Genomic DNA, 21680 nt, shown 5'->3' with positions numbered 1-21680 from the left:
GCAGACACGAGGAGAATGTGCAAACTCCACACAGACAGTGACCCAAGCCGGGAATCAAACCCAGGTCCCTGGAGCTGTGAAGCAGCAGTGCTAACCACTGTGCTACCTTGCTGCCTATGTGGAGCATAAATGCCAACATAGACCAGTTATGCTAATTGGTCTATTTCTGTGTTGCAGATTCAATGTAATTTTTTGTCATCATTTAATTTTCTAATGCTTTTGATGCAGTGGCATGTTGTAAACCACAATACAGAGCAACAGCACAACAGCACAATGGTTAGCGTTGCTGTGTCACTGTGCATGGGTTTGATACCAGCCTCGGGTGACTATGTGGAGTCTGCATATTCTTCCCTGTGTCTGCATGAGTTTCTTCCAGGTATTCTGATTTCCTCCCACAGTCCAAAGAGGTGCAGATTAGGCGGATTAGCCATGCTAAGTTGTGCCTTGGTGTCCCAAGATGTGTATTTTAGATGGACTAGCCAGGGTAAATGTATGGGGTCATGGAGATAGGGAGGAGGAGAGGACAAGGGTAAGATACTCTCTGTAAGAGAATCAGTGCAGACTCGATGGGTGAAATGATGTCCTTCTGCATTGTAGGGATTCTAAAAGCAGATGCTGCATTGGAGCATTCTGGAAAGTGATCAAAGGGAATTCTGGAAAGTGATCAAAAGAAAAGACTTTGAGAGTAAGAGAAAGGAGATAAATTTAAAGGAATTCCGGAGAATGGGACAAGATGGAACATGACTCTGCCAAAGAAATAGAAGGGAGCTGAGGTGCTACTAGATTTAGAGAGCCTCCTGGGTTTGTGTAAAATTTCCTTCAGTGTGACATGGGTCTCTTGTGACTTCAATATCTTTCCTCAGCAGCATTTATCCATCCTGTGATGCCAAGCATTCCCTCTATTGTCTCAGCAGAGAGATGGAATTAGCTGATATGAACAACAAATACAGCAGCATGTAATGAAATGACCTTTAAGTAATGGAATGTCCCAAGGTGATTCCCAGGAATATTACAAAACAAAGCATGACACTGAGCCACGAAGTATGGTAGAAAGATGCAGTGAGAGGATTTCAGTGGTTGGCAAGTGAAGGGAAGACAATGAAAATTGGGGTTGCACAAGAAGCCAGAATTAGAGGAGCGCATATTTCTTGGGTGAATGTGGGACTGCAGAAGATTACATCGAGAAAAACAAGGCCATCAAGGGATTTGACTACAAAGAACTTTACAATCAAGATGCTGGGAGCCAATGTACATCAGTAAGTACAGATGGCATGAAGTACAAAGTTTACCTCTGGATTTAATATGACACCAAGTAGGTGTCAAGCAGACTGGCTTAACCTGAGACTGCAGGGAACAACTGGGAGTTGAGAGATGTGTTGAGGGTGGGGGAAGCATGTGAAATGATGGTTGGAGGATCATGGTGGGGGGTGGGATGAGGGGTGCTCACAGGGAAAGGAAGTTTGGTGACTGGAATAGGAGCAGGGCTGTCAAGGAAGGGAGGGAGTCAGCAATGAGAGAGCAGGAGCAGAATGAAGTTTGAACCACTTGTGACTAGTGCATGGACCAGTATTTACTGCAGAACTGGGAGTAGCAGGAATGATGTGGTGAGTGGACCACTAGGATCACTGTTATGAGAGGAACAGCCAGTATGAAGAGTGAGTGAATGAAACCTATGGGGTTACCATCGGTAAACATCGAAAAATTGCTTCAATTGTTGCTAAGCCTGAGAGATAAATTGGAAGAACCAAGGTAAATCAGCCATGATCTTATTGAATGGCGGGGCAGGCTCGAAGGGCTAGTTGGCCTACTCCTGCTCCTATTTCTTATGTTCTTAAATAGAAGGTTCTTGCACAGTTGGCTATTAATCACTTGTCAGAATTGGCTATCAAGGTAGATATTGGAACATTTAAAAGCAAATGGGATAAACATTTGCAAAGGAAGAACTATGGGAAATGAGGCTACAGGAAAGAGCAGCAGTATCTGGGAGGGGATGGGGGGCAGTGGGCATTGGGGTCTGAATGGCTCCCTGCCATGTAATTTCTATCATTTCCCAGAAAACTCTCCATTATTGAGTCTGAGCCCAGGGGTTGCTTTAGAAATACTGGTGCTGACCTGTGTTTAGGCTGGTGTGTCCTGTAAGAAGTGCCCACACAGACCAGAGGGCTGAACTACATTCGACAGTTTTACAGTTCTAACTTCAGAGGATTGCTGAGTTAGACATTCATGATTTGAAGTCCAACTCCAGAGGCTTGACCATAGAGTCCACACACACTGGAATGGTGGACATATATCCCAGGCACTGTTTGAAGAAGAGCAGGGAAATTATCTAGTCATTTATTTCTAAAGTTTATAAAAGCTTATTTATTAGTCTCACAAGTAGGCTTACATTAACATTGCAATGGTGTTACTGTGAAAATCTCCTAGTTGCCACAATCCAGTGCCTGTTCAGGTACACTGAGGGAAATTTTAGCGTGGCTGAAGCACCTAACCAGCACATTTTTTGGGCTGTGGGAGGAAACTGGAGCACCCAGAGGAAGCCCTTGCAGACTCACATAGACAGTGACCAAAGTCGGGAGTCAAACCTGGGTCACTGGTACTGTGAGGCAGCAGTGCTAACCACTGTGCCATTGTGCCATCCTGGTGTGTTGCCCAATATTTGTCCATCAGTCAACTTCACAAAACCAGATTATCTGCTCAATATCATCTTGCTTTTTATGTAAGGTCACTGTGCACAAATTGGCTGCCATTGTCCCTACAACGGTGACAACATTTTAAACAGCTTTTCATGGGGTGGGAGATGCTTTGAGATGTCCACTGGTAATGAAAATTGCTATGTAAATATGAATCTCTCTGTTTTTTTAAAGATGAGGTCTGTGGAATTGTCCTGATGGCTATCCCATAAGGCCAAGATATAGGAGCAGAATTAGGCCGTTTGGTCCATCGACTCTGCTCCATTATTTGATTCCGCCTTTTCCCCATAATCTTTGATCCCTTATCTATCAAGAATCTATCTCTGTGTTAAGTACACTCAATGATGTGGCTTCCACAGCCTTCTGTGGCAATGAATTCCATAGATTCATCACCCTCTGGCTGAAGAAATTCCTCCTCACTTCAGTTCTAAAGATTCATCCTTTTATTCTGAGGCTTTGCTGAGATAAGGTTACGAAGCACAGAACAAGAATTATCCTTGTAGTATACAACTTTTCCCAACACAAGGGGCAGTTAATTATTCCACACTGAAATCCACTTTTAGCATTATGTCAAAGTTTTTTCAGGTACAGGTGTTGGCAAAATGTGTGACTGTTAAGATTACTGTGTTGCTATTAAGTCCATTCAACATTGTTGTAAAGGATAGACACACATTGATATACAACTGTTCATGTCCACTGACTATCCCCAAGTATTTTTACAACCTTGGAAGTGTAGTCATGTTATAACAAATCAAATGCAATCTCACAGTAATGTTATTGCAATGATAATGTAAGCCTACCTGTGACACCAATAAAATAAAGTCTAAAACTTCCCTTCCTCTTCTTTGAAGTGGTATCATGGGATCTTTTACATCCCCGAGGAAGCAGTTGGGGCTTTGGTTTCATGTTTTAGATGAAAGATGACACCCCGATAGTGCAGCGCTCCCTCAGAAGAGCACCGGTTGGTCAGCCTTGATTTTTGTGTTCAAGCTCTGGAGTAAGAACCTTATGACATGGTGGTAAGAGTTCTACCAAACTGAACCACTGCTCACAAGGGGAAACAATTGGACAGGGATTTTTCTCCTGATTATTATCCACTCATTCTTGTTGGAGAATGTAATACAGGCTTCACATTTAGCTGTGATACCATTCAGTCACGGACGAAGCAACTGCATAGAATCACAGTTTAGGTCGCAAAAGGGGAGGTGATTTGACTGTGATCTGCCAATGTAATGTCTTTAAGGGAGAAGATGGGGAAGCGTGTCAGAGGTGGCTGGGGGTGGAGGGCGGGGTTTGGAGATATAACTGAAACAATAGACAGAGAAAATCATCATTTGACACATGGACTGTTGTGAAATACATGTCTACTCACTGTTTTTTGAGATTGTTGAATGATTTGTAAAGAGTTTCATCATTCTGTTCCTTGGTAGCAATCTCGTGGTTACTTTTGATGATAGCAAATGCATAGATTAGATGGGTGCACAGGCAAGGGGGGATGTTCTCTGGCATAAACTTGCCTATTCCTGGTCTGTGCTGGGCCCAGTTTGCAAAGTAACAAACCAATTTGTAACCCGTGCCTAAAAGCAGAAAATAAAAGTATTGCAATGAAGCTTCCACCCTTATTCAAAATCGTTAGCTTTCTTTAAAAGAAGTCTAAATATGGAGCCCAATTCAAGGTTCAGTTCAGAAATTGATTATTTTATGAAACTTAGAATCTTTGGGGAGACCAGACACAGTAACAATGGGCAGGAGCATTTTGGCAGTAATAATGTGACTCACCCACTTGTAGTTGGGATAACAGGATGAACCCTGCTGGAATAAAGGAAAGGAAGGCAAGGATGAAATTCATTAAAATAAAACAGAAAAATTTGCATTGATATCATGCATTTCATGTTTACAAGACATAAAGTCATAGAGTCAAAGAGACATTCAGCACAGAAACAGGCCCTTTGGCCCAATTCATCTATGTCTGCCAGTTTTCCTAAACTGAACTAGTCCCAATTACCTGCATTTGGCCCATATCTGGAGTACTGTGTGCATTTTTGGGCGCCGCACCTGCGCAAAGATATTTTGGCCTTGGAAGGAGTGCAGAGGAGGTTTACTAGGCTGATACCGGAGTTGAGGGGGTTGAGCTATGAGGAGAGGCTGAATAAACTGGGCTTGTACTCGTTAGAGTTTAGAAGAATGAGAGGAGATCTCATTGAGACGTATAAGATGATGAATGGGATGGATAGGATAGAGGTGGAAAGACTCTTCCCGCTCAAAAAAGACAATAGGACTAGGGGGCACAGCCTCAAGATAAAAGGGGGGGCGGTTTAGAACGGAGTTGAGGAGGAACTTCTTCACTCAAAGGGTGGTGAATCTTTGGAATTCTCTGCCCGTTGAAGTGGTGGAGGCTGCCTCGCTAAATATTTTTAAGACGCGGGTTGATGGGTTTTTGATAGGAGAGGGGATTAAGGGTGATGGGGAGAGGGCGGGAAAGTGGAACTGAGCAGCGACAGATCAGCCATGATCTTATTGAATGGCGGGGCAGGCTCGAAGGGCTGGATGGCCTACTCCTGCTCCTATTTCTTATGTTCTTATGTTCTCTCTAAACCTTCTTGAAGCACTTCCAGCCAATGAGAGGGTGATTGGTTCTAGTGTAGAATGTAATGGTATGGGCAGGTCATGGGACCCTGGATATTTCACCATCCCACCCACCACCAAAACTTGTGTATTTTTATACTGGGCTACTTCTTCTTTCAAAGGAATGTGTCTTGCATGATTGGACAGTGCACACATGCATGGTGCCTGAGAAATAGTTCTATAATTCGGTCAGTAAAAAACAGAGGAGCTGGGTCTGTGCTTCTAAGTGTTCACTTGGATATTGCAATTAATAAAACTGAACTGGTATTAGACACATAACTGGCTTTCTGATTTAGAGGTTTTGACCCTCAAAATTGTTTCCTGCCTTTCCTACAGTGAAATGTTGCATTAATTAAGGTTTATATTTGCATGGAACCAGAGGAAATGGGTGAGGTATTCAATGAGTACTTTGCATTAGTATCCAGCAAAGAGAACTTGGTGGATGATGAGACTGGGGAAGGGTGTGTAGATAGTTTGAGTCATGTTGAGATCAAAAAGGAGGAGGTATTGGGGTTCTTGAGAAACATTAAGGTAGACGAGTCCCAAGGGCCTGATGGGATATACCCCAGAATACTGAGAGAGGCAAGGGAGGAAATTGCTGGGGCCTTGAGAGAAATCTTTGTACCCTCTCTGGTTACAGGAAAAGTCCCAGAGGATTGGAGAATAGCCAATGTTGTTCCTTTGTTTAAGAAGGGTAGCAAGAATAATTCAGGTAATTACAAGCCAGTGAGCCTTATATCAGTGGTAGGGAAATTATTGGAGAAGTTTCTTCAAGACAGGATTTATTCCCACTTGGAAATAAGTGGATGTATTAATGAGAGGCAACATGATTTTATGAAGGAGAGGTTGTGTCTCATGAACTTGATCGAGTTTTTCAAGGAAGTGACAAAGATAATTGATGAGGGTAAGGCAGTGGATGTTGTCTGCATGGATTTCAGTAAGGCCTTTTATAAGATCTCTCATGGCAAACTTTTGCAGAAGATGAAGTCACATGGGACCAGAGATGAACTGGCAAGGTGGATACAAAACTGGCTCGGTCAAAGAAGCCATGATGTGGGTATGCCGGCGTTGGACTGGCGTAAACACAGTAAAAAGTCTGACACAATAGGTTGGACTAAAACCTGGTGTTGTCAGACTTTTTACTCGGTCAAAGAAGCCAGAGGATAGCAGTGAAAGGGTGCATTTCTGAATGAAGGGCTGTGACAAGTGGTGTTCCTCAGGGATTAGTGCTGTGACGTTGCTGTTTGTAATATATATAAATGATATGGAGGAAAATGTAACTGGATTGATTAGTAAGTTTGTAGACGACACAAACTTTGGTGGATTTGCGGATGGCAATGAGGACCATCATTGAATACAGCAGGATATAGATCAGTTGGAGACTTGGCGGAGAGATGGCAGATGGAGTTTAATCTGGACAAATGTGAGGTAATACACTTTGGAAGGTCTAATACAGATAGGAGATATACAGTAAATGGCAGAACCTGTAAGAGTATTGATAGGTAAAGGGATCTGGGTGTACAGGTAACAGGTCATTGAAGGTGGCAATGCAGGTGGACAAGAACATAAGAACATAAGAAATAGGAGCAGGAGTAGGCCATCTAGCCCTTCGAGCCTGCCCCGCCATTCAATAAGATCATGGCTGATCTGTTGTGGCTCAGTTCCACTTTCCCGCCCTCTCCCCATAACCCTTAATCCCCTCTCTTATCAAGAACCCATCAACCCGCTTCTTAAAAATATTTAGCGAGGCAGCCTCCACCACTTCAACGGGCAGAGAATTCCAGAGATTCACCACCCTTTGAGTGAAGAAGTTCCTCCTCAACTCCGTTCTAAACCGCCTCCCCTTTATCTTGAGGCTGTGCCCCCTAGTCCTACTGTCTTTTTTGAGCGGGAAGAGTCTCTCCACCTCTATCCTATCCATCCCATTCATCATCTTATACGTCTCAATGAGATCTCCCCTCATTCTTCTAAACTCTAATGAGTACAAGCCTAGTTTATTCAGCCTCTCCTCATAGCTCAATCCCCTCAACTCCGGTATCAGCCTAGTAAACCTCCTCTGCACTCCCTCCAGGGCCAAAATATCCTTGCGCAGGTGCGGCGCCCAAAACTGCACACAGTACTCCAGCTGCGGCCTCACCAATGCCCTATACAGCTGCAGCAAGACCTCCCTACTTTTATATTCAATCCCCCTCGCTATGAAGGCCAGCATCCCATTCGCCTTCCTGACCACCTGATGCACCTGCAAGCTGGGTTTTTGCGACTCATGCACAAGGACCCCGAGGTCCCTCTGCACCGTCGCCTGCTGCAGTTTTTCGCCACGTAAGGTAGTCAAGAAGGCATATGGCATGCTTGCCTTCATTGGCTGGGGTATTGAGTTTAATAATTAGCATGTCATGTTGCAGCTTTATAGAACCTTAGTTAGGCTGCACTTGGAATATAGTGTTCAATTCTGGTCGCCACACTACCAGAAGGGTATGGAAGCGTTGGAGAGAGTACAGAAAAAATTTATCGGATGTTGCCTGGTATGGAGGGCATTAGCTATGAGGAGAAGTTGGAGAAACTTGGTTTGTTCTCACTGGAGCAATGGAGGTTGAGGGGAGACCTGATAGAAGTTTACAAGGTTATGAGAGGCATGGACTGAGTGGATAGTCAGAAGCTTTTTCCCAGGGTGGAAGAGTCAATTACTAGGGAGCATAGGTTTAAAGTGCGAGGAGCAAGGTTCAAAGGAGATGTACGAGGCAGATTTTTTACACAGAGAGTAATGGATGTCTGGAACTCATTGCCGCGGGAGGTAGTGGAAGTGGATACGGTAGTGACTTTTGAGGGGCGTCTTGACAAGTACGTGAATAGGATGGGAATAGAGGGATATGATCCCTGGAAGGGTAGGGGGTTTTAGTTAAGTCGGGCAGCATGGTCAGTGCAGGCTTGGAGGGCCAAAGGGCCTGACCCTGTCCTGTATTTTCTTTGTTCTTCCTTTGTTCTTTGCTCTTTGTTTTTATTGGTGGTTGCCCTTCTTCAATGACTGTGTGGTGTTGCAATTTGTTTGGACTAACTAACATGATAGACTTCACATTTCAAAAGGCAGTTAAGGGTTAACTATGCTGGCGTGGAACTGCAGTTACAAAGATATGGGGTAAGGACAGCTGGTTTTCTCCCCTCATGGACATCAATAGTTCCTTTTTTTATGACAATCTGATAATTTCACAGTCACTTTTTAAAAAAATGAGTACGAGCTTTTATTTCAGAGTTCTCTTTACTGAACAGAGAAATTAGAACCTAGGCTCAGTAATGATAACCAGTAAACTATTGCCGTTTGGCATAAAAACTCATCTGATTCGTTCATGTCCTTTAGGGAAGGAAATCTGTCATCCTTACCTGGTCTGACCTACATGTGACTCCAGACCCACAACAATGTGGTAGACTCGTAACTGCCCTCTGAAATAGCCGAGCAAGGCGCTCTCTTCTAGGGCAATTAGGGATGGGCGACAAATGTTGGCTTTGGCAATGCCACTCACATCCCAAGAGAGGATACATTAAATTCACAAACTGCCATTTAAACACATATTGTAGATTATTAGTCCATGATTCTGGAATTCTGGTCTAGTAATGTGACCACCACACCACCAGATTTGGAAGTAGTTTTATTTGATCTGGTAAGCTCATATCCAAACCTTCCTCCTATAATCCCTCGCAAAACAAAATTCTGCCTACGCTACTGGTAAATTGAAGTTATCGAAGATTTGATGCATGTTTGATGATTAGTTGGTTTGACCAGAAACAAGCTATCTAATGCGCTTCAATATATCTATAGCTAATTTCTAAGTATTTAGTAAAGACTCACCCCCAGGAGTCACTTGTTTGTTCATTGCCCAATATCTTTCTACATCTCCACCTTGGCACAATGGAGCTTGCACTGGACATCTATTTGTAGATGACCAAAAATGCTTCCAGTCACTAAAAGGTGTAATCCTCCAAACCATTATTTCCATTAATTTGCCTGATTTCTGCTCTCCCACTCCCTACAGAGCAGCTCCGGTCAGGAGCTGAACAGGGCAGTGAAGTATTATGCATGCATCCTCTTACATTCCTGATCCTGCACATTGATTCTCTGACTAATGGGGTCAAGTTACATTTAAAAAAATATACTGTTAACTCTTCCATTCCTTTTTGTAGCTTTTAACTTACTATTTTACATGCCATGACAACTATTAGCAATTCCTATCAAAACAGCAATCAAACGTTAGGTTGCTGCTTAAATACAAACATACTCATGCGTCATAGCATATGGGAGTCACGTTTTTACTTTTAGAAAAAGTCATTTCAAATAATTTTCTACACAATAAGCAACTAAATGTATCTAACACACGTTACAGCAGGTAAGCCAAAAATCAAAAGATTTTAGTATTGTCTGCATTTTGCATACCACAAATCTTTCTCAATGCCTCACTGCAATAGTCTTTTGTTGTACATTTAAAACAATAAAAATACGTCTTTGATTTTTCTTGTTATTTTCTTTAAAATCATACTCACCAATTAAAATGAGTACTTTCTGCATTTTTGCCTCAGTTGTCTTTCCAACTTTATTCTTGCTGTAATGATGACACTGAGGGACTGGAGGAAACACGCACTGCTTGCATAGTTCCAACAACAGGCAATTATTATCTAGGAAGTCACAGTGGTGGGACAGATAGATAAACGTCTGTGATAAAGACTGGTAAACATTTGGAATTATCAACTGCTTAGGTTAGCGGAGTTAGTCATATTAGTGTTGCTGTTGGCTGCCAGTTGAATGAATTGGAATACTAGAAGTTTGAGCTTATTGAAGCTAAATAGATTTTCCTTCTCCTTAAATTTTCTTGTGTTCTTATACACAATTTCTAGTCCTCAGTCTTGTCTTGTCAGCTTGGATCTGGTTTGTCCCTCATGTGGGAATCATGATTGGACTTCATTTGAATCAGCTTTTTGATTAGAAATGAAATACTGAAAGGTACCAATAAAATAAATAATGGACATCTCATTATTTCCACACATTCCTGAATGTAAACATTTACCCCAATAGATAGATGTATTTATGAAAAATAAGTTCTGGTCTACAATATTTATACCACGACCGAAATCCTTCCCTTCACATTTCCTGCCATATTACACCATTTGGATCTGTATTCTCTGGAGTTTAGAAGAATGAGAGATGATCTCATTGAAATATACAAGATTCTGTGGGGACTTGATGCTGAGCGTTTATTTCCACTGGTCGGGGTATTTAAAACATGAGGGAACAATCTCAGGATAAGGCATTGACCATTTAGGACTGAGATGAGGAGAAATTACTTCATTCAAAGGGTTGTGAATCTTGGGAATTCTCTATTCCAGAGGGCTCTGGATGCTCCATCGTTGAATACTTTCCAGACTGGCAGATTTCTGGTCTACTGGGGAATCAAAAGGTATGGGGGAACAGGTAGAAAATGGAGTTGAAGCCATTGTACTAAATGCTGGAACAGGCTCATGGGACCATTTGCACTACCTCTGCTCCTTATTCTTCTGCTATTGTAATGTAAAGTCCATTGGTGACAGTGTTTGAACTTACTACCAGGTTAGTTAAGATAGCATAATGCTAAAATTCATCTCACTTCCAGTGGAACATGCAAAGTTAATGTCAATTGCACCCATGTTCAAGTGGAATGTGAAACAGGTGAGTTAGAATGAACAAGATGTACATAGAAGTCAGTGAGGAAGCTGAGACAAGCGTATATAAGGTCACAAAGATTATGAAAAGCATTCCTTCCATTTCTCATGTGTTATGGAGAAATTGAACAGTATTTTCATTCCCATGTCACGATCCCAGTATCAGGATGCCATACAGGTCAGATACCCAGAAATGCCGACGATGGGATGCCCAGGAAGAGCCAATTCTAGCAGCACTGTCCAACTGGGGGAGCCAATCAGAATGCCTGAGGCCCTGAACGGCCAGGAGAGATGGGAGTCACCAATGTAGGTAGAAGAATGAAAGGGAACCTTAAGACGGAAGTGACTTTTCATCATGTTAATGGCTACTGTTGCCAGAATGTCACTGTGGTGAGAATGGTCTCCACAAGATGAGCTATGGCTGCAGCTACGATGGCAGTCACAGCTAGTGTGGGTGGGGTGGGGGTGGTGGGGGGGAATATAATGAAGCATTGTTCCGTGTAGGATTCACATTCCCATCCAAACCACCCCTTCCTAATTCTGTCCTATAAAAAACCTCCATGAAAATACACAGGAAGCCAGAATATATCCATCTGTAATTGTCCTGAGAAGGTGGTACTAAGGTGTTACTTTTAGGTGGTACTGCTGCATGTCCTGTTTAGTTAGATTTTAATGGACCTGTTAGAAATATTAAATTCAGCCAAACCTGCCTGTTGCCACTAAGACACACATCCTACTTCCTTTGCTGTGTTACCATCCGTGAATTAAAATCAAGCCTTATGTCTTGGAAGTCAGTATTGCTCTGCTACCTGCTGGTTATAAGGGCAGCACAGTGGCGCAGTGGTTAGCACAGCTGCCTCAGAGCTCCAGATACTCGGGTTCAATTCTGACCTTGGCTAACTGACAGTGTGGAGTTTGCATGTTCTCACCATTGACGCCTATGGTGCAGTCATCACATCCTGTGACACGGGCAGCAAGGTGGTACAATGGATAGCAAGGCTGTCTCACAGAGCCAGGGACCTGGGTTCAATTCTGCTCTTGGATAATAGTCTGTGTGCAATTTGTACTTTTCTCCCTGTGTCTGTGTGGGTTTTTTCTGGGTGCTCTAGCCTCCTCCCATACAAAGATGTGTGAGTTAGGTTGATTGGCCATGCTAAATCACCACTTAGTGTCAGGGGGATTAGCAGCATAACACATGTGGTTACAGGTAAGGGGCCTGTTGTTAGTGCAGGCTCAATGGGCCAAATGGCCTCCTTCTGCACGGTAGAGATTCCATGATATCCTAAACTCTCTCCCACCCTGCTGATCATTGTATTGTTCATCTTCTGTCTATCACTTCCCTCCTGAATACTTCTTTATCCAGTGAACCAAATTATGTTCATTCTGCAGTCTAAAGTTTTCATCTTGATTGCCAACCATACGGTCAATCACATGAAAACCTCTTCATTACATCTTCCACATTGAGTCTAATTTGTTAACAAAACTATAAAAAGCAACCCACTGAATACTGAGTCCTGCAGAGCCCTACTGGTAGCACCCATCCAGTTGCAAAAGCAGCAGTCAACAAATACCCTTTGATCACCATCAGTAAACTAATTTTTTGGATTCAATTTGCCACTCTCTCTTAAATCCCAAAGGCTAGCATTTTAACTTTTAGCACTCTAAAATCACGGCAGATTGCACTCTAGATACTGTCCTCATCAATGGCACTTGTCGCATCTCAAAAAATTCAATCAAGGTAGTTGGACATGGTTTTCCCTGAACAAATCCACGCTGAGTTTCTTTGATTACTCTCTGTGTTTCTAAATGAAGGCTTATACTAACCCTCAGAAGTGATTCTAATAATTTGCCCACGACCAAAGTCAAGCTAAATGGCCTATGATTCCTTTCCACCTTAAAGCATTCTGTTTCGTATATTGGGGCATAGCCCCTTTAAGGGAATGGATCATGTTGCCTTGGCTGCGGGCTGCGCTGTTGAGAACTACCCGAAGTGGCCAGTCAATGTTTGGAGTGTGGAGCAAGTGGACCTAATAAAGATATGTCTTACTGTGAAGTAGTTATTGAGGAGGAGCCTCAGTACAATGGGATAGAGGTTAAAAAAACAGCAAAGAATAATGATGAGATTAATAAGGTGGGAAAATTACAGCATGAGACACAGATGGCTAGAAATATGAAGATGGATATCATTTTACCATTTTGATTCTATGTGCTGGGCGGACTTGAATCTGGGATGTGTTTCAGATTCAACTTTTAGACCCGTTCTCCAGCACCCCCATATGCACTTTGCCTGCAAAAATGTCAGCGAGTCTGAATCTCACTGCACAAACCTGTGGGCAGGGCTTAACGTGCCCGAAACCCTGTAGCTCCAATCGGCACCGCCAACTGTGCATGCACAGAAATAAAATGATAGAAAAACGCTCCTCTACCACTTTGCTCCCAGGCCTGATAATGGCTTCCCCTTGCCCCCACAGATATTGCCCCGCCCCCACAGATATTGCCCCACCCCCACAACATTACTGACCCCCTTATCTCCCCACCCAGAACAATCCCAGGCCCCTCCCCCTATCCTCATTGGTCTCAGGCAGAGAGATCCACCCTCCCCCCCCTCCAACCCACAGATATCAGGCAGGGTGATCCCCCTCACCCCCACCCAGATCCTTCCGCACAAAGCCCCCATCTCCTTTGGATCCATAGCTGTGTGACACCTCCATCTTTCTCCTGTCCTCCATCACTGAGGCATTGATCCACTACCCGCTCCCCTCCCCGTCCCCGTCAGCACATCTACAAGTGCTCTCTTGCCTTCCCCTCAACGCTAACAAGCAAATTGCATGCAACTTGCTGGAATGCTCTGCCAAACTGCCTGAAGCTGATCTGCCTTAACGAGCGGCAGCTCCATTAAAAACACAAGAATGAACAGGCAGGCAGGCATTCCTGCACAAAATATGTGCATGACTAGCCCCCTGATTCTCTGAGGGTGACCTGGTGAGGCTACTGGATGCAGCAGAGGCAAGGCGAGACACTCTCTTCCCCCCAGGAAGGCTGATGGAAATGTGGCCTGGGAGGAAGTCACCGCCTTGGTCAGTGCCAGGGCACTGGCCTCCCGACCCATGAAGCAGTGCCGGAAAAAAGTCAATGATCTCATCTGTGCAGCAAGGATGAGTGCTGAACCCCATCTTGCATTTCCCCCTGAATTTCCCCTTGACCCTCCCATCCCCAGCACCCTGCATGCTTCCAGCTCCTGACCCCCAAGCACTGCCTACCTATCCCCCCCAAGAGCCCCACTGTGCTTGCCCTCGAAGGGCCGCCACCTGATACTCTGCAGGAGTCACGCCATCATTTCTTTCATGGCTCATTCTGTCTCCATAGGAGAACACCGACAGTAACACCCATGAGAGGGCGAAGTCAGGGGGCAGTGAGCCAGACCTTTGGATCCTCACCCTTTTTGAGGAGCGGGCACTGGAGCTGTCAAGGGAAGGGGGGATGTGGGCTATCAGCGCTGCTGTCAAGATGTGGGCACCTGTCATTCCTCCACTCATTTTGAGACAACTTCTCGAGGGAACAAGTTTTGGATGCGAGGGGCAAAATTTAAAGGAGATATATGAGGCATGTTTATTTGCACAGGGAGGGAAATGCATTTGGAAAGTTTGACGGGGTATGCTTCTGAATGGACTAAGCAGACACAGTAAAGACATGTTAACAGCAGGTCCAGTGGATTGAGGAATCCTTGGCTTGCAGGATGGTAACCCTTTTATTATGAAATAGGTGCCTGCAACATGCTGCCAGGGGGAGTTTGCGAACGCAGATACGATAGTGATCTTTGAGGGGCATCTCTGCAGCTATGGGAATGGGATGGGAATAGAGGTATATGGTCCCCAAAGGGTTAGGGGATGACAGATCAGATGGGCAGCCTGGTCACTACAGGCTTGGAGGGCTGAAGGGCCTGTTCCTATAGTATAATTTTTTTGGTGCTTTGTTCTATGTTCAGTGGAGAAATGTGAATCACGTGTTTGGCACCCTGGATTCCTCTCCCTCCCTCGCACTTAACCTTGTGTCCTGTGTTGCAAGGACAGATCCGTATGCCTCAGGGTCTTCTGGACTCCAGGCCCCTACTGTAGTTCCCACCCATCCTGGTCAAGATAACTTGGATGAGTCCTTGGAGGATATGAGTGAAGGGACCTCAGGGTGGCACCGTTTTGGCATCAGCTACCACTTCACAACTCATCATCCCAGATACTGATATGTCGGTGGGCCCAGTTAGCGGAGAGGCTTCTGGGTCACGCTCTGGTGAGCACAACACATCTGATAATGTACATCAGGTGGAGGAGACCTCTGGCATGCGGGGGCCGACCAGAGGCGAGGACTCAGCTGGCCCCAGGCTATTTACTGACGCTCTGAGATCACTTCTCCCTCAGCGAATGCAGGAGGGACTGACAGCCACACCTGGACCAACTGCGAGGCTGTTGGGAAGAGTCCCAAAGCTTTCAGGCTGTCTTGCGTGCTTCTCAGCCAACACTGCAAGGGTGGCGTCTGCAGTGGAAATCCTGGGGCAGGGGATCCTCACCGTGAGTGGCAGGCTCCAGGCGATGGCTGAGTCACAGCAGGCCACAGCTGAGGGACTGAACAGCCTGCAGCCCATGGCTGAGAGCTTGCAGGAGACCCAGGGGGACAGCACTGAGAGACAGTGGGCTATGGCAGCAGCCCTTGAGAAAGTGGCCCAGTTTCAGAGGGTTATGGCTGAAGGCTTGCAGAGCATGACTCAACTCAAGAGCATTTGCTGCTGCCATTGAGAAGTGACCCCCCCCCCCCCAACTCAAGTGGCCATTGCAGAGGCCTCGACCATCATGGGTAGGAGGCAGGTGGTCCTCCAGGACTGGCAGTACCAGGTGATGCCAGAGCTTCTGGAGCTCACTGTAGAAACAGTGCTATCTCATGGAGTGACCCAGGGAACCGCAGGAACCCCAAGGAAGGAGGAAGGGCTCGAACCAGGAGACTGTGGGCTGTGGCTACACCTTCTGACTCCCTTCTTCCTGGCACCGGGACATCTCAGGGGCAGCAGGATGAAGAGGGTGTCATGAAAACATCCCAAACACCTGGAAGCAGGCAAAGGCCTTTAAGGTCCAGGGCCTCCAGAGGACGCCCTCTATGCACATCACAGGCCACGGGACTTGGTAGGCAGCTGGCCCCCCTCCATCTCCGATGGGCATTCTGGGGAGCCACTAAAATATATGGTAGGCCATTTAAGGTTCAGAAGTTGTAGTTGCACTGAGATGGCATGGGTGAAGGGCTGCACTAGTTAGAAAGATATTTAATCATATTATCATTTTCTGATCACAAGTTTTTATGTAAGAGCATATTTAAACACCTTTATTGCAATTTAATTTTTTTTCACCATCCACCTGTGATTAGTTTGTATCAGATTTTTCTCGAATAGGAATCCTCTTCCATTGATAGTCGCTGCAAGGATGCTTCATGTTGATGTCAGTTTGGAAGGCCCCTCAGTGCTGTGTCACTGAGAAAAGGAAGCCATTGGTTCCCCAGACTCCATGAGCGATTCCCTCCCATCCCCCACCCCACCCACCTCAGGGCCCTGTATGAGCATTTCAAATTCCTTATCCACTACACAGACATGGGCCCAGGTGCCAGCGTGCATGCGGAACATAGGTCAGACTAGTTTGTACCAGGGCATCATCATAATGGTGCTTAGCGAATTGTCATCACCCTCCTGCCTGTCAAAAAACTCGCTAACACAGAGTACCCAGGCCCACCACTTGGTGTGACAATGTTCCAGGGTTTAGAAGGAATTTTGGTGGGAGTGGGGGGGAATGGAACCCACAGACACAAACCCGTAGCGAGTGAACCGCCTGGTGATCAGGCCCTCCCTTGCCACCTTCACATGTCTTATTTGGGCTGCCAACCCTCCAGTGCCTGGTTGGTGTTCCTCAGCATGCTCTTCCTCATTTTCCTCCTCCTCCTCTTCCTCCTCCTCCTTCTGGTCACCCTCCCCAGTGATGCCCAGCTGGTCAGCCTCCACGTCCTCCTCCTCCAATATGCCACCTCTCTGTCAAGCCAGATTATGTAAGGCACAGCACACGACACTATGCGGGAAGACATCACTGGGTTGTATTGGAGGGCACCGGCAGATTGATCCAGGCGTAGGAATCGCATTTTGAGAAGCCCAACGCATCTCTCCACTATTGCGTGGGTATCTACATGGGCCTCATTATAGTGGGCCTCTGTCTCAGACACAGGCCTCTGCGCAGGCGCTATCATGTCTGAAGTGGGTAACCCATATCATCCACAAACCACACCTGCAGCCTGGGCTCCTCCCCTATTGCCTCCAGGATGTCCGAGTCCCTGACAGTGAAACTGTCGTACACGCTACCTGGAACTCTTGCGCAAACATGCATAAGGTTCATGTTATGGTTGCACACAAGTTGAACATTCAGGGAGTGGAACACCTTTCTGTTGTTGAATCTCAGCAGATTCTGTAGGGGAGCCTTGAGGTCGACGTATGTGCAGCCGATGGCTCCCTGGAACGTTAGGCATCCCCACAGTAGCTGTGAACACTGCAGCCCAGGCTTCCTGATGGGTGCTGTCCGGGTTAAATTTGATGTACTGCCCAGCCCAGGTATACAGGGCTTCTGTGACCTGCTTGACACAGGTATGTATGGCTGATTGGCAAATGCCACAGGCGTCTCAGCAGGGGGTCTGGAAGGAGCCAGTCGCATAAAACTTCAGAATGGCCATCAATTTGACAGCCACTGAGAGTGGGTGACCCCACCCATCTCCCCGGCCCTCCCACTCTGCCTCTTGGTGCCAGGTCCTGCAACAGGTTACACAGATGTCACACTGTCTCCTTTCAGAGGCAGAGACACCGCGGGACACAGTGTCAGACATTTGTTCAAATGACACTCATGCACGAAACTGTTGGGGTCTCTGCTCCCAACTTCCTCTGCATACCCCCCCACCTACCTCTCGGCGAATGGCAGCCTCTGGTGGTTATTTAAGAACATAAGAACATAAGAACATAAGAAATAGGAGCAGGAGTAGGCCATCTAGCCCTTCGAGCCTGCCCCGCCATTCAATAAGATCATGGCTGATCTGTCGTGGCTCAGTTCCACTTTCCCGCCCTCTCCCCATAACCCTTAATCCCCTCTCTTATCAAGAACCCATCAACCCGCTTCTTAAAAATATTTAGCGAGGCAGCCTCCACCACTTCAACGGGCAGAGAATTCCAGAGATTCACCACCCTTTGAGTGAAGAAGTTCCTCCTCAACTCCGTTCTAAACCGCCTCCCCTTTATCTTGAGGCTGTGCCCCCTAGTCCTACTGTCTTTTTTGAGCGGGAAGAGTCTCTCCACCTCTATCCTATCCATCCCATTCATCATCTTATACGTCTCAATGAGATCTCCCCTCATTCTTCTAAACTCTAACGAGTACAAGCCTAGTTTATTCAGCCTCTCCTCATAGCTCAACCCCCTCAACTCCGGTATTAGCCTAGTAAACCTCCTCTGCACTCCCTCCAGGGCCAAAATATCCTTGCGCAGGTGCGGCGCCCAAAACTGCACACAGTACTCCAGCTGCGGCCTCACCAATGCCCTATACAGCTGCAGCAAGACCTCCCTACTTTTATATTCAATCCCCCTCGCTATGAAGACCAGCATCCCATTCGCCTTCCTGACCACCTGCTGCACCTGCAAGCTGGGTTTTTGCGACTCATGCACAAGGACCCCGAGGTCCCTCTGCACCGTCGCCTGCTGCAGTTTTTCGCCACGTAAGTAATAGTCCTTCCTACCATTCTTCCTACCAAAGTGGACCACCTCACACTTGCCAACACTAAATTCCATTTGCCATTTCCTGGCCCATTCGCCCAGCCTATCTAGATCCTTCTGCAGACTCTCCACACCCTCCGCACAATTTGCCTTTCCCCCAATCTTGGTGTCATCAGCAAATTTCGACACCCTGCACTCGGTTCCCTCCTCCAGATCATCTATATAAATGGTAAATAGCTGAGGCCCCAGCACCGACCCCTGGGGCACCCCACTAGTCACCAACCGCCAATCCGAATGGCACCCATTGACCCCCACTCTCTGCCTCCTATTTGACAACCAATCCTCTATCCACGCTAACACCCTACCCCCAACTCCATGTCCCCTGACCTTCTGCAATAACCTCTTGTGAGGTACCTTGTCAAACGCCTTCTGAAAATCCAGAAAGACCACATCCACCGGCTCTCCTCTATCCACTGCCCTAGACACATCCTCATAGAACTCCAGTAAATTTGTCAGACACAACTTCCCTTTAATGAAACCGTGTTGCGTCCGCCCTATCAAGCAATTCCCTTCAAGATGCCTCGCAATTTCCTCCTTAATGACGGATTCTAACATTTTACCTACCACAGACGTTAAACTAACCGGCCTATAATTCCCCGCCTTTTGCCTGGCACCCTTCTTAAACAACGGCGTAACATTAGCCGTTTTCCAATCTTCCGGCACTTCCCCGGAATCCAGCGACGTCTGGAAAATAACCACCAAGGCATCCACTATAACCTCCGCCATTTCTTTCAGAACCCTCGGATGCATTCCATCCGGTCCTGGGGACTTGTCCACAATCAGCCCCTCCAGTCTGTCGAGCACCACCTCTCTAGTAACAGTAATGTCATTAAGACCCTCCAGTCCTACCACCTTTCCATCGCTAACACCCGGCAAATTATTCACGTCCTCCTCCGTGAAGACAGAAACAAAAAAGTTACTCAAGACCTTAGCCATATCCCCATCCCCTACCACTAGCTCCCCTTTCTCATCCTCTAAAGGACCAACGTTCACCCTAGCCAGCCTCTTCCTTTTTATTTCCCTCTACTCCTGCAAGTGATAAGAGCCTGGGCCTCCTGTGCCCATAATTCCTTCTCCAGCTCATTCTCCTCAACTACAGCAGCACCCAGAAGAACAGCTAGATCGATTGGCTGTATCGCAAAAGCCATTTGATCACTCTGAAAGGATGTGGGGGGGGGGTAGTGGGTGCAGGGGTGGAGATAAAGAGGAACACATGGCGAGGTTAAGGAATGCTGTTTGCTCCTATCACATCAACAGTCACAGCCCTCCCAAATTCCCCCAGCCACATGCTCCCCACAATCAAAGCTCCTTGCAAAGTTGAGAGGCTGCAGCAGTATATTTTGCAAGGGCTATGTGCATATTCCTCAGCTGGAAGTGAGCTGAATGCACTAGGACCCAGCAGCACCGCAAGGTTCGAAGTCAGTGCTAAGACCCAGGTCTGTGCTGCAAGTGAGACATTGGAGACACTGTAGAGCAGTAATCCCCTCCACCCGCTCATATACTCACAGAGCTGCCACCGACCTGAGACGGAAAATGGCCACAACAAAAGGACCCCCGTGAGCAGCAGAGCACTGTTGGTCACTATACACTGACCTCCCCACTCACCCTCACTGATGGAGTGCCCAAATCAGAGTTTTATGGAGCATGCCTGTTTCGCGCTGATTCCTGATTGGCGAATGCGGTGGTAAAGAGGAAAGTGCCGGTTAAGTGGGAACTAATGTGGAAGCAGGCACAGATCCCACTATTCGCCTCACACCTGACGTTATAAAGTTTTTGCTCCCAAAATGGATGCAACTTGATGGTAAAATTGGGCCCCTAAGAGTTTCTATAGACATTTAAAAAAGAAAAGACTTAACAGCATGAGTGTCGGTCCGATTGAAAGTGAGTCTGGGGAGTTAATAATGGAATATAAGGAGAGGCAGGTAAATAGAATTTTGTAAAAACCTTCACCATAGGGGATACAAGTAAGATCCCAGAAATAGAAATTGGAAGAGAGGGAGGAACTCAAGAAAATTATGATCACCAGGAAAGAGGTACTTAACAAATGGTTGGAACTGTGAGTTGACAACTCTCCAGGTCCTGATGGATTTCATCTTGGGTCTTTAAAAAAAGTGGCTATAATTTTCCAAAATTTCATGGATTCGGGGACTGTTTCATTCAATTAGAAAATAGCTAATGTAACTCCTTTATTCTAAAAAGGAGGGAGATAGAAAGCAGGAAAATATAGGTCAGTTGGCTTAACATCTGACATAGGGAAAACATTTGAAGCAGTTATTAAAGAATCCATGGCAGGGCACCTAGATAAAGGTAAGGTAATCAGGCAGAGTCAACATGGTTTTGAATAAGGAGAATGTTTAGCCTGTTGGAGTTCATTGAAGAAATGATGTGCTGTGATAAAAGGGAACCATTGAATGTAAGGTAATTAGATTTCCAGATAGCATTTGATAAGGTGCCGCATCAATGGCAGGATTTTTCTCCCTCTCTATGGCATGGCAGGAGTTGGTATACTGATGACAGCATCTTATTGTCCTACCATTTTCAAAAGAGTTCCTGTTGAATGCATCCCTCGCCTTCAGGAAACCCATGGTGAGGATGCGCTATTGGCAGGTCCGTATGATTTTGCTTGCATGAAGGATGCAAGACTTTTGCCCAAAGATTACTGCAAAAATTAAAAGCTCATGGTGTAGGGGGTAGAATGTTGGCACGACTAGAAGATTGGCTAGCTAACAGGAAACAGAGAGTAAGTATAAATGAGCCATTTTCAGATTGACAGGATATGACGAATGGCATACCACAGGAATCAGAGCTGGGGCCTCAACTCTTTGCAATTTATAACAAGTACTTGGATTAAG

The 21680-nt window shown here is 45.9% G+C and overlaps 1 protein-coding gene across 1 annotated transcript in view; it reads right to left on the bottom strand.

Annotated features, from left to right (window-relative positions):
• Positions 1–9870, bottom strand: part of LOC145356760 (chitinase-3-like protein 1) — a 36586-nt gene extending 26716 nt beyond the window's left edge. The window contains exons 1-3 of the mRNA XM_080209627.1: positions 9846–9870; positions 4470–4502; positions 4063–4267 (exon numbers count right to left, since the gene is read on the bottom strand). Of these exons, the coding sequence (XP_080065753.1) occupies positions 4063–4267; positions 4470–4502; positions 9846–9870 (263 nt within the window). The remainder of the gene's footprint in view (positions 1–4062; positions 4268–4469; positions 4503–9845) is intronic.
• Positions 9871–21680: the final 11810 nt, after the last annotated feature.

Source organism: Carcharhinus amblyrhynchos, chromosome 22 (genome assembly GCF_965287045.1).
Source record: "Carcharhinus amblyrhynchos chromosome 22, sCarAmb.v2.hapA, whole genome shotgun sequence".
Taxonomy (NCBI): Eukaryota; Metazoa; Chordata; class Chondrichthyes; order Carcharhiniformes; family Carcharhinidae; genus Carcharhinus; species Carcharhinus amblyrhynchos.
Note: the sequence above shows the minus strand (reverse complement) of the source record. Positions and strands in the feature narration are given on the sequence as shown.